We start from the raw sequence: 14,215 nt of genomic DNA, 5'->3' as shown, positions 1-14,215 counted from the left end.
TAATTATGAGTAAAACAGCATATATTTTCATTTATTCTTTACAGGTCAAGATTAGATTTCTTAAGTAATGGTTTAATCACTGCAGATTTGTAACATTGAGGAACAGATCAAGAGGTTAATGACAGATTAATAATTTTCAACAGGCCCAAGAGTGGGCCACAGGTCCTTAAACAGTTTTATTGGTATAGGACTGAATACGCAGGTCGTACTCCCTCAGCACGCCCAGGGAGATATTATCCAATTTGTTAAATCTAGGCAATGTATCAGTGATGGCACCCACCTCAATAACAGGGTATAGTGGCTGGATTAAGACATGCTGAGATATATTTAACCTAATATCATCTATTTTCTTCTCAAAGTAATCAAAGAAGTCTCGGGCTGTAAAAGAAGAGTGACTCACAGGTGGATGTCCATGAATAAGTATTGCCACCGTGTCAAAGAGGAACTTTGAATTATGCTTGTTTTTGTTGATCAAATCAGAGTCGTAGGCCCGCTTTGTAGCTAGTATTGCATGCTTATGGTCTAGAATAGCATTGCGCCATGCGAGGTGCAATACTTCCAGTTTTGAAGGATGCCATTTTCATTCCAGACCTCTAGCCTTATGCTTGAGGCCACGTAACTAATCACTGAACCACAGTGACTGTTTTTATCTGTAATTTTGTATGTAAACTGCTGGAAACAAAACTACATTCCCTTCAGGGATTAAAATGTGTTACTTCAAGTCAAGTTTGAGACAATGCATGGGTGCTGCGCTTCGCCAACATTCACAACAGCATAGAACCGCCTTCGGTGCTTGATGGCAACCACACCCAGGCAGATAACCAGTCCATCTTCTTTGAAAGTAAGCATCGATCGAGCGCAGTCAGGTGAAACGTGGAAGTCCACGCAGTGTTTTTGAATTGTTTGCGCATGTGAAGTTCACGTAATTAATGTGTGATGGAGATTTTGAACATTTTAAAATTTTCTTTGCGCAGGTGCACGAAGCCACGCACAGTTTACGAGTTTAAGAAGAGTTTACTCTCTTGCACGGCAAAGTGCGTGCAAGTGCATGGATCAAAGTCGTGGAAGTGTCAGGGGGCTTTTTCTTCTCAAAAATAAAGTGCTTGTTTATTGTCTTGTTTCAAAGAAATGTTTTACACATTCGATTACTCGCCGGTCATCACATTATAATCCACTGCTGAGATCTTAACAAGAGCACAATCTAATTTGTTTTCAGCTAAATGTGTTGTTTGAAGGTGAGACTACTTGTGTGCTCTTCCTTTTATTAGTTGAACTGATTTGTTGCGGTATGCAAGAACTATTTGGGGAATTGAATTACAACTTAAGTGAACATGTGGAAAGTTTCTTCATTGTGTTGTTTGTAGCACAATGGTGATCCTCCAGGTCCACTTAAAATATGCATTTCAAATGAATAGATGGAGCAGATGACCTTTTGAAAATGAATTACAAACTAATCATCATGATAATAAAAAAAAACTAAAGAGTTGTGCTTTGGGAAATTGAAAGTCATCTTGGGGCAGAATGAGATTGTTTTTGTTTTTCATGTGCAATAATCTCTTTACATTGTTTACCTGTTATCATAATTAATATCATCATTCCCAGTGGGCATCACTCACCTTATTTTAATTGGAAAAGTCACACTGATTGTTATAATTGACACTCTTACCTCAGCTGGGGGGAAGTGTTGCTTTCGTCTGCACTTTTGTATCTGTATTGTTTTGTTGATGGAACCACAGTCGATTCTTTAACATGGCTTTGTTGTTTTAATTATCCAAGGCGGTTAATTAATGTTGGGAGCCAAAAATACCTCAAACACTGGGATACATTTTTCGGAAAAAAAATCCAACTCTTTGGGGGCTTTGAAAAAGTAAACTTTATTTTAATGTCTGACAGACCTTGTGGAGTTTTCACAGATACAGTTGTGCTCAAAAGTTTACATACCCTGGCAGAATTTACATTTTTTTGGACATTTTTCAGAGAATATGAATGATAACGCAAAAATGTTTTCATTCATTCATGAAATGACAGCTTGAAGTCTTTTGTGGTAGTTGTGGATGAGGCTCTCTGATGGTGAAGCTGCCACTGAATATGTCTTGGGCTTTATTTACATCAACTATGCAGAAATACAAACAGTGTGGCACTCTATGGAAAATCTGCATGGAGTTAGACAGTTGTCAAAAACCGAGTGACTGTGCAAGAAGGAGGTATTAAGAACGGGAGTATGTAAACTTTTGATCAGGGTCATTTGGGTAGTTTCTGTAGTCACTATGATTTAAAAAGAGTAAACACAGTTCTTTAACAGTAAATGGCTTCACCCAACCACAAACCATGAGTGGGAAAAAAAGTTTTTGTATAATAATTCATATTCTCTGAAAAATGGCCAAAAAAGCCAAAGCCTCAGCCAGGGTATGTAAGGGTGATTCTTATGTCCTTTGATCATATTGTATGAAAAACAGAAAAAAGGGGAAATTTCACACTTTTATAGTTATCTTTACAATGAAAGTGTGTTAAGAAATTTGTTCTAGTAGTCTATGATGACTTTTTCACCATTTTTCAGCATCATTATATGCAAATATTGCTGTTTTGTGCTTGTCCCACACCCAGACTTTTGATCTTCAATGATAAAGATGAATGGTAAAGAAATGTTTTTTCTAATGTTTTAAAATATCTCTGAATAAAATATCAGTAAAATAATCAAAACATAATTGGGGTATTCAATGTCATACAACTGTTGTGATTTTTTTAAACAAAATGTAGTTGTCCCACACTATTGTCGTAATTTCCACCACAACATTGTAATGTCCCTTTAAACAGTTTGTATGAAAGATTGTTTGGGTAGTTTCTATGGAGATAAACAGTGACATCAGAGCACATGTATATAGCGCCAAATCACAACAAACAGTTGCCCCAAGGTGCTTTATATTGTAAGGCAATGGTGTGGTGGAAATTACATTTACAAGGCCAGTAGTGCCTGTAGTTAAAGAATCACCCATAAACGTTTGTGCATAACTGTATATCAGGATTTCTGTGACATAGGGAAGACCAAACGAGCCGCTTCGTGTTCAAATCTTAATTACAGCATGAATTTCATCATGTTGTGGAACTTAAAACATTCCAACCACATAGAATTGTAAAAAGTAAGTTAAAAACTGATTTTGCAGGATGTGACCCCTTTAAGTGTCTTTCTCATGGACACTGTTGGACAGTGTGACACTCATTTGAATTCAGAGATTTTCATGAAAGGGAGAAATCACCAAAGACAACTTGATGAAGGATCAAGATCAATATTGTAAGTTTACAATAGTTAGTGCAGTGCACGTAGGACGTATGTATTCCGATAGAAAAGTGAGAGCTTTGTCGACGATCTTTGTCGAAGCTGGCGCATGAGAATGTTCTGTCTTGTGATAATAAAGCAAGAAGCATCTGTGTGTCTGTGGCTTGCATATCTCTGCTGTTGATGGATTATTTATTTCTTTAATTTATTTCTTCTGTCTCTCCCCCATGAATGCATCACAGATACACAGCTTTGTCAAAGCTGGTGTGTGAGAAAGTTCCATCTTGTGCCAACAATAATGACTTCAAAAATTAGGTTTTGAAAATTAATCCCCCAAATTTTCATAATAAAGGATGCACATCATCATGCCATGCACAAACCATATCTGAAAGCTGAGGCCGATCTGACAGAGATATGCGAGCCATACACACACACACACACACACACACACACACACACACACACACACACACACACACACACACACACACACACACACACACACACACACACACACACACACACACACACACACACACACTTTGCTTTATAGATAGATATCTTGTAATAGAATGATAAAACAGTTGCATTTTCACTCCTTATGAATTAGATAATGTATCTGTAAAATTATATTTATTATAGATGTAACGTCTCGTCATCTTGCTTTATACAACCCCTGGCAAAAATTATGGAATCACCGGTCTCGGAGGATGTTCATTCAGTTGTTTAATTTTGTAGAAAAAAAGCAGATCACAGACATGACACAAAACTAAAGTCATTTCAAATGGCAACTTTCTGGCTTTAAGAAACACTATAAGAAATCAAGAAAAAAAGATTGTGGCAGTCAGTAACGGTTACTTTTTTAGACCAAGCAGAGGAAAAAAATATGGAATCACTCAATTCTGAGGAAAAAATTATGGAATCACCCTGTAAATTTTCATCCACAAAACTAACACCTGCATCATATCAGATCTGCTCGTTAGTCTGCATCTAAAAAGGAGTGAACACACCTTGGAGAGCTGTTACACCAAGTGGACTGACATGAATCATGGCTCCAACAGGAGAGATGTCAATTGAAACAAAGGAGAGGATTATCAAACTCTTAAAAGAGAGTAAATCATCACGCAATGTTGCAAAAGATGTTGGTTGTTCACAGTCAGCTGTGTCTAAACTGATAACCAAATACAAACAACATGGGAAGGTTGTTAAAGGCAAACATACTGGTAGACCAAGGAAGACATCAAAGCGTCAAGACAGAAAACTTAAAGCAATATGTCTCAAAAATCGAAAAATGTACAACAAAACAAATGAGGAACGAATGGGAGGAAACTGGAGTCGTCTGTGACCGAACTGTAAGAAACCGCCTAAAGGAAATGGGATTTACATACAGAAAAGCTAAACAAAAGGCATCATTAACACCTAAACAGAAAAAAACAAGGTTACAATGGGCTAAGGAAAAGCAATTGTGGACTGTGGATGAATGGATGAAAGTCATATTCAGTGATGAATCTCGAATCTGCATTGGGCAAGGTGATGATGCTGGAACTTTTGTTTGGTGCCTTTCCAATGAGATTTATAAAGATAACTGACTGAAGAGAACATGTAAATTTCCACAGTCATTGATGATATGGGGCTGCATGTCAGGTAAAGGCACTGGGGAGATGGCTGTCATTACATCATTAATAAATGCACAAGTTTATGTTGATATTTTGGACAATTGAAAGGATGTTTGGGGATGATATCATTTTTCAAGATGATAATGCATCTTGCCATAGAGCAAAAACTGCACAAACATTCCTTGCAAAAAGACACATAGGGTCAGTGTCAATGAGCAGATCTGATTTGATGCAGGTGTTAATTTGGGGGATGAAAATTTACAGGGTGATTCCATAATTTTTTCCTCTGCTTGGTCTAAAAAAGTAACCGTTACTGACTGCCACAATCTTTTTTCTTGATTTCTTATAGTGTTTCTTAAAGCCAGAAAGTTGCCATTTGAAATGACTTTAGTTTTGTGTCATGTCTGTGATCTGCTTTTTTTCTACAAAATTAAACAACTGAATGAACATCCTCTGAGGCCGGTGATTCCATAATTTTTGCCAGGGGTTGTAGATAGACGTCGCACAAAAAAACAAACAGTAAACCAGCCTTTTATTTTTCCTCATAATAAAACTCTGGTGTGTCTGTCATGTTTTGAATTTTGCTTTTTTTTAAATTATTTTATTTGTAATTTAATAGGTGGACCGAGAGAGGGGCAGAGTTGAATCAGACGAGTTAGTGGAGGTGTGCGTTCTGAGTGCCCTGTTACTTTTCCCTGCAGCACATCACTGTTTTGGAGAAACTGCAGGCATTTGGGTCCACGTTTGGTACAACCCAGCACAGTTGTGTTTTGCACACGACAATTACAGTCATCACCAACACCACACTGATTGATAGGGCACACTGCGCGCTGATGATGTGCACGAAGCTTGATTATTTTCATTAATCTGAGGGGCCTTGATTACACTCTGTGCAACATTTGGAGGTGATTGAGCGAGCAGGTGTGTTAAACTGGTTGGGGGGGGGGGGCTTTTTTATTTTATTTTTGAAGTTTAGGTCATGATATGGAATAAGTTTGCTTCAATGAGTGTGTGTTTGTTTGAAAGGTAAAACTTCAAACTAAAGCAGCAAAAGGGTGATTAAAAATTTCAGACCACCTCACGTGTCTTCAAGCATTTACCTGCGAGGCTCGTGCACGCTCGGAGCTATATTCGGAACTTACTCAGCTGCTGCAAATAGAGAAAAGTAACTGATAGTGGGTTCAATGAGCAGCGCGGCACACAGGCTGTTGCCATGGTAAAATGCTGTCCAAACAACTGTTGCGAGATGAATGTGGCGTCAGTTGTATAGTGAAGTGGACCTTATCTGAGTGGCACATTTTTAATTATGAACAACATTGTTGGTCTTTGTGATGAGTATGTATCTGACGAATCACCTTCCTGTGTTTCCGAGGCCAGCTTTGATGGATAACATGCTGACTGAATAAAGGAAGGGGTGTGTGTGTGTGTGTGTGTGTGTGTGTGTGTGTGTGTGTGTGTGTGTGTGTGTGTGTGTGTGTGTGTGTGTGTGTGTGTGTGTGTGTGTGTGTGAGTGTGTGAGTGTGTGAGTCATTTTACCTCCGCCAATGAAGTTGGAGGAGGTTAATGTTTTCACCCCTGATTGTTTGTGTACAGCCTGGAGCCCCAGTTTTTCATATATCATTATGAAGATTCATATCCTGATAGTCAAGAACTGACTCAATTTTCAAGGCCATAGGTCAAAGGGCAAAGTCTGGAAAATTCTTGGAAAAGTGAAAAAAAAATCCCTATTTTTAACATTTGAATGAATTTTTAAAAATTCATATCTGTCAAAAATGATGACATTTCTGTCAGAGCATTGCGTAGGATGGCATCGACTTTATCAACTGATCCGGATCTGATCCAGATTACAGATTCTGTGGCTATTTCAGTTTAACATTGAAAACCCCATTTAATGTATATTTTACATTATATCTTAATCAAACATGCACCAATCACTCTCGTATTTAAAAGTGCGGTGCAGACTGACACTCACTGTCGCCTGATGGTTTGATCCAGTGTCACCGACTGAATGGTCTCCCCTAAAAATCAGTCCGTCTGAGTCTGACGTGCTGCTGCGCATATGTCATTTCGGAGCATCAGCAGCGATTCACAGATTATCGCCTCGTTTCATCTTAAAACTGCCTCATTTCTGCTTAAAACTGACTTTAGAATGATTTAAGAGGTTTTATTTTGCTGTCTGATTAACCATTACATTATTCCCTTTGATCGCTTTGGGTGTAGAGAGTCAGACTCAAACGTGCTACTGTCGCACCCTCATCAAAGCTTCTGATATCTGTCATTATGATAGATGATGACTGGAGTGCAGTTTTAAGCAGAAACAAGGCGATAATCGTTGAATTGCTGCTGACGCTCCGAAATGACGCATACGCGGTGAAGGCGGGGGCGCCCAGTTTTTAGGGGGGACCGTTTGGTCAGCAACACAGGATCTGATCCAGATTACAGATTTTGTGGCCATTTAAATTTAACATATAAAACCCCTTTTAATGTATAGTTTACATTATATCTTACTCAGACATGCCCCAATAACTGAGGCCGACTGGCACAAGTGCAGACTGGCGCTCACTATCACCTGACAAAGTTCAATCTGGATCTGATCTGAGCGGGAGGTATGTGAGAAAGAGAGCTGTTTTATCAAATCTGAAGAATAATTTATTTTCAGCTTCTTCTTCTTTTTAAAAATAGCAGCTGTGTTCCAAAACTAAAACACGGTCACAACTCCACACAACCCTGCAGAAAGGATTCAGCGGAAATGTGGCTGAAACAGACACTTCTTCCTTTCTCTCGCTCTCTCAGCATATGTGTGGGTTTGATGATACATCATGATGCTTGAAAGGAACTTGTCACTTTCTTTTATTTTCAAAGCCACAATCTGGTGCCCATTGAGAGCCCAGCTGCTTGAATAGTCATAATTTCAATGCATGACCATGGAGAACGGGATACATGTTCCTTTCCAGTTGTGAGTCAAACTCTGCATCTTGATAAGAAAATGATGCACCCATAATTTGTTCAAACATGATTATTTTCCAGTTTCCAGCAGCCAAATTTCTGTTTGTATCCTTCATTTCCTCCTCAGCAGTGTTGTCTTTCTTGTTGACCTCTCTTTTGTCATCTTAAGGTTTCCTGCTTTATTTTGAGTCCAGGTGATGCTGAGGTCACATTGCTGGGGTTTTGGATTGATTAGTCTGCCCTCAATGCTCCTCAGTTACATCCATTATTAGTGCCTTCAAGTGCATATGAGGTGGAGCAGGAAATATTTGGGAATCTTCTGAGGATGGTATTCATTTGTTTGGGAGAGTTAACACCTTACAAGCTATCTGTCAATGTATGTGTTATATGGCTGCAATGACCAAAGAGTAATTAAAGGTTTAATCTAGAAAATGTTACAAAATTGTTAAATCAGTTTCCTAAAGCCAAAGGATATGTCTCTCACATTGTGTGGAAAAAGTAGAGACAATCAATTGGTTTTGACAACTGTTTGTCAAATGAACTGAATTGTACTTTATTCATTTGTATGTGGGTATGTCATATTGGTCTAAAAACCACCATTTTGTTGTTTAAAAGCATGATAATCCAATTTGTCATGGTGTAAAGCACTTTGTAATTAGGTTATTTTTAATTTAGACAGATTAACTTATTTTATTATGAGTTTAGATCATTTATCAACCATTTATTACCCCATCATGAAAGTAGTTTGTGATACCAGTAGTTTAAAATACATTTTAAAGTGTTAACACATTTTAATTCTGTTGTTAATGTTTAATAGTTTAAAAATGGTTTATCTTAAAGCTACAACAAATGACAATGCAGCATTTGGCATGACTCAGGGTGATTCCATTTTTAAAGTATTGTATTGTTTTTTTTTCTGTCGACTGGTTTTTGAAACATGAAAAAAACGTTCATACCTATACAATTGCTTGTAACTACTTTTTAAAAAAAGTTTTTTTTTAATATTGTTTATTTAATATTTTTAATATTTTTTTAAATGTTTTTTTAATATTACAAAAAATGGATTGCACTGCTCCACACTGCGCAGAGATTTTTGATATAATAGAATTGTTCTTTTCTCACTGGATAATGAGAAAATCACATCTGAAACTTACCAACACTACAATTCCAAAATTCTTTAAAATAAAGTAGAATTACCTTGTTACAAACCTCATTTCCACATTAAAAATAAATAAATACAATTCAATTGTTATGGACTGTAGTTGATCAACAAAAAGCAGGTGCACATTTTAATTTTCATTTTTAAATAGCACAGAGTTTCCTGGTTGGAGCTGTAATTTAAGTGTCATTTAAAAATCCTCTTTCAAGCAGGTGCACCTGGTCAGACCATGGCCAGCAATATTTGTGTTCCCAAGATCTGTGGAACACAAAACTCCTCCTAACAGTAGAAGCCTTTTCCTTTTCTAATGAGTAGTAGTGGCTTTCGTGCCAACCAAGAACCTGCAAGGTTTCATAAATCACATACATGCGAAAGGCAGACTGGACAACTGTTTGCCTGAACAAGCTCTATTTAGATTATATTAGATAGAACTTTATTAATCCTTTCCTTCCTCAGAGAAATTGAGGTTCCAGCAGAATTGTATAGTAGTACAATTATATAGTATAAAATATTGCCTGCTATTGGATTACTGGCTACTGCTGTTCCTCTCCTTCCTGTCCTCTGTCTTCCTGTTACTTCTCTTCCCACCAACTCAGGAGTTGTACAGTGTGATGGCCTGAGGGACAAACTTTATTTAAACTAATAACAATAGTGACAAGTTGTGTTTCAAGATGCCACATGACTCAAAATAGAAGGCTCACTGGTCCTCACTTTGTGTAAAAACAAAATCCGAGCAGAGTGTGTGATACTTCCTGAATTCTGGGCAAACATTTTGTGATCTATTCCATTATTGATCAAACACCCAATGCCAAGTATAAACGGTAGTACATTCTATATTTGTAAATTTGTGAATTAAGCAAAAAACTTGAACCATTGGTCACTCACGGCCACCTCCCGTTTTTCGATAAACCATGTTTCTCTGTTTTAGAAGTCTGGACATCATTAATTTTCTATCTCAATCAAGTGATGCGATCAGCTTCAGCATCCTTCTCCCGTCTTGTTTCCATTCTCTCATCTCCCACCTTGCTGCGCCGTCTCTCCCCCCTCCCCTCCCTCTGCCTCCCTTCCTCTCACTCTCAACCTCCTCTTCTTACTCTGACTTGAGCGTGGCTCTGATCAGCCACAGATTGCAGGCTCGAAGTGGACTTAAACGGGCCACAGACTGCGCTGCATGGTCACCATGTGACCCCTGTGACCCCGCCAACATGTTGACCATGAACTTGGAGGGGTTGGAGATGATAGCCGTGCTGGTGGTGGTTGTCCTCGTTGTTAAGGTGCTGGAGCAGTTTGGTTTGTTAGAGGCCGGCTACGACGGTAAGACAATGCCAAACTCATGTTTGTTTGTTTTTTTTTTATTTTTGTTGGAATCTACAACTTGTTGTGCTGGAGTGTAAAAGTAAATATAGTTTTTTGGTGTTGTGTTTTAATGACATAAGGAGGTTAAGATGTTTGGTGAAGATTTAAAGTTATCTGTTGCTTCCTTTAAAAAAAAAAAAACTGAGTAAAATCTCCAGCTGATACAGAGAATTACAGCATCACTAAGAATATGTAAAATTATTGAAGTTTCATCTTGTTCTGGAGATATTCAGCTTGTCAGGAATCAATCTCTGCACCTCAAACTGTCCTTCATGCCCGTTTGAAATCAGAAGTCGAAATCTGCCCCTTACGTTTCCAATTTTGAGTTTTTAACTTTTCGCAACATCTTGCCATCTTTCGCAGCTTTAATTTGGCCTTCTTGACACGCTGCTCCCAGTATATTAAATCTGAATTAAATTGGATTTGCTGTGAGCCGGCATCATGTGTGGGTTGCCTAACTTGTTTATCCAGATGAACTAATCTTGGAGCATCTGGACATCTTAAGAAGCCAGCGAGCGACACAGTGCTACGATATGTGCTCGAAATTTGAGGTTCAATTAGGAAAATGTACACTTTCTATATTGAATATCAAATGAAGGGTTGGTTGCAAAGAAACTGAGAGTCTCCATGTTTTGTTTCGGTAGTAATAAAATTTTTGCAGGAACTACTGAATTTCTGGGTGTGCAGGGTATTCATATTGGACTTTATGTTGACATGGTGTGTTGACTGTTGATTGGCCATATGGAAGAAAATGCAAGAGTAATTGTAGTTAGCTTTGGAAAATATGTATTCTGTCCAAATTCAGATACTGCACCCTTCTGAGGCTGCAGTCGTAGGCTACATACGCCATAGTGGCGTGACGAGGTTGGCCAAGATCACAGCCGCCTTTCCCCCAAAATTAAGGATACAATATAGGTGTACCCCTCATGGTCCAAGCAATCCCATGAGTCATTGCACAACTTTTTTTCTCTCCCAAGATAAAGCTGTTGAGAAAATAGATAAACAAAACAATACTTTTGGGCTCCATACAATGGTAAATAAGTAATATTTAGAAGTAAAGTATATGTAAATGCTGAAAAAGCAGGGTCGCACCCACTACGCTAGCTTATCACGTGCAGATGTCAAGGTTACAAGACAACGGGGTAGGGATGGGTAAAGCTAATGATGCTCTGTGGGCTCGACGGTTTCATTTGTAAGTGTCTTTTTTCTCTGACCACCACTGTGTACATTAACAATGAGTATGGAGTACACTTAGTATATAGATTAGCATTTAGCGATAGGGCTGTTTTTACTGCTGCACATTAGCGCTATGTTCACAAACATGGACAAGACTGCTTGGGCACGAGTACAGCACTGGATGCAATGCTCATGCTGTAGTACTTTGGTCTGATTCTGGTTTCACTGCCTCCAAAGAGTTGGGCTTAACTGTCTCATGCAGTCCTGAGACTTGAGGCTGACTTCTTGGATGTGGCATGACCAAACAGACACCAAGACCAGACCAAGTACGATAACACAAGGCAGTGCTGCAGCCCCAGAAATCACAGTATACATTCTATACCTTGACGAAAAAGTTTAACTTTGCGATATTGGTGGGAAGGGTTCACTAGTCCATAGTTTCACTGGTCCGAAGGTTCAGTAGCTGAAGATTCAGTAGACTGTGTGTGTATTTATGCCAAATTAAGCCAAGTGTTGCAATTCACAGTCACCCGTGAAGGTTGGATAATTGTCATTTGCGTTGAATGCCAAAATCTTAATTACGGAAATGACCAAATATTGTGTATGACATTTACACTGTACAGTGCATCTTTATAACCAGCGAAGTTAACAACAAAGTGACATGAGCTTTGTTTTGTTAAAGTAACAATAATTCTTGAATCACAGATAAAAGAAACATCTTTTTAATTGAAACAAAAAGCACATGTAAGTATACAGCTAGTAGTGCAGGCAGCTGAAACTTGGCATCAAAATGTATTCATTTATTGACCTGAACCTTCAGACTAGTAAACCTTCAGACTATTGGGATGTTCCCATATTGGCTTGGTGAGAAAGTGTACTGTTAGCATCTTTTATGTGGTGAGTGATCTCAAAAAGAACTGGACAGGAAATGGACTTCAAAGTTTAAATGTTGTTTTGAAAAAGTTTAAACACTGATACAGAGAGTCATCTGCAGCGCTGGGGTCTCTGAACCAGATCACATGCAAACATCTAGAACAAAGAGCCCAGATCTCCTCTCTACGCTAACTTTTATTCCTCTCTCCAGCCCCATGTGGGTGGTCCTTAATCAGAATCAGCATCAGAATCATAATTTCTTTATTGTCCCATGCAGGGAAATTAGTGTTGCAGCAGGAGCACACAAACGACAAGGTACACAATGACAGTATTAACAGTGAAAATAAGACCCAATTAAGTCTAAAATCAGACATAAAAATAATACAATATTAAAAAAAAAACACCAGACACATACACAAAATCGCTATCAAATGTTCAGTCCAGAGTTCATGCCAAAACTGTCCAAAAAAAAAAAAAAAAAACACTACAAAGTATTGCAAAAAGTGCAATGTGTGGATGTGCAAATAAGCAATAGTAGTGCAAGAAAAACAAAAGCACCTAAGGGCTAATTGCCATTAAGCAATAAAATTGCACTGGGGATAAACGAGACCTGAAATCTTTTAGTCCTCCTCATAGGAGCCCTAAAACGACGACCTGATGGCAAAAGCTCAAACTCTTTTTTTCAGTGGGTGATTAGGACAATCCAGAATAGCATTAACTTTTCTCAAGTCCTGTCTGTTATAGATAGAAAATGCAGCCTGTCGTGAATCAGCGATTATGTGATTGGTTGCAAAGTGAAGTAGGCAGTTATACGCGGGTGTCTGCTCACGTTGCGTTCAAGGTGGTTGTGTAAAAATCTTATAGTGTTTGTGTATGTTGATGCCAAACAATAAATCAGTGTTCCCTCATGCTGTCCAAACTTTGTTTTTTTTATCAATCACACAGCTATAAAAAGATTAGATGTTTTTTATCAATTAGGCAGCTATAGAAAGATCAGATGTTTTTTTTTATGAAATACAAGGACATTTTGGATGTGCGTCAGCCATTTTGCGATATGCACCATGGAACACTGACAAGAGAATATGACCCCTTTAAATAAAAGGCACTTGTTGTCTGCAGTTATTATAGAAAGCTCCGATTTATAGCTGTCGCTTGTCTGAGAATAATGGCTGAACTCGTACCCACTGGAGAGTTGTCATTGTGTTGTACTGATTCCTATGAACGTGTGAATCTAATACTCCACAGTTGTTTCTGCTCTACTGGCTGCCTTATGTCAGAGTCTAACACCCAATTACTTTGCTCCCTGCAACTTAAATCTGTTTAGCTTTGACCCACTGCAACAAGATACAATTGTTTTCTTACGTTATGGCTTTTAAACTGTTTCCTTTCCAAAGTGCAATATCCAAAGCACGTTTGAATCTGAACGCCCCCCTCAAAACTCTGACTCTACCATATTCACACATGAGGTTGTGAAAGTCTCACCTCAAGCCACTTTACCTTTGTTTTGCTCCCCACTGGTTGTTAGAAGAAGAAAATGTGCAGTCTGTACTTGTAAAATATGGTTTGGACCACCTTCAGTGTCATGTCACACACCTGATGTATTGTAGCCTTCAAGTAACAGCTGTGGCTGAATCATTAATTTAAAATGTGAATTTTAATTTGAGGGGAAAAAGCAGTCTGGCAGGTGTTAGTTTACACAAAGAATTCTCATTGGGGGACTTAATGAAATCCTAAATTGCCTTTTCATCCAAAACCTGTCAAGCTTTTCTAAATTTTGTTAATTCTTAAATCACCTTCATGCCAAGAGGTCTCTTA

At 38.3% G+C, this 14,215-nt stretch overlaps 1 protein-coding gene across 4 annotated transcripts in view; it reads left to right on the top strand.

Annotated features, from left to right (window-relative positions):
• kcnip4 (Kv channel interacting protein 4) overlaps positions 1–14,215 on the top strand; it is a 278,035-nt gene that overhangs the window by 150,475 nt on the left and 113,345 nt on the right. The window contains exon 1 of one of the 4 annotated variants that reach the window (XM_034164694.1): positions 10,120–10,309. The exons of the other annotated variants lie outside the window; for them this stretch is intronic. Within the exon in view, the coding sequence (XP_034020585.1) occupies positions 10,201–10,309 (109 nt within the window). The 5' untranslated portion in view covers positions 10,120–10,200. Of the gene's footprint in view, positions 1–10,119; positions 10,310–14,215 lie in introns of those variants that run through there. 4 annotated transcript variants of the gene reach the window in all.

Source organism: Thalassophryne amazonica, chromosome 23 (assembly GCF_902500255.1).
Source record: "Thalassophryne amazonica chromosome 23, fThaAma1.1, whole genome shotgun sequence".
Taxonomy (NCBI): domain Eukaryota; kingdom Metazoa; phylum Chordata; class Actinopteri; order Batrachoidiformes; family Batrachoididae; genus Thalassophryne; species Thalassophryne amazonica.
The sequence above is the reverse complement of the archived record's forward strand: the minus strand, read 5'-3'. Positions and strand labels throughout refer to the sequence as shown.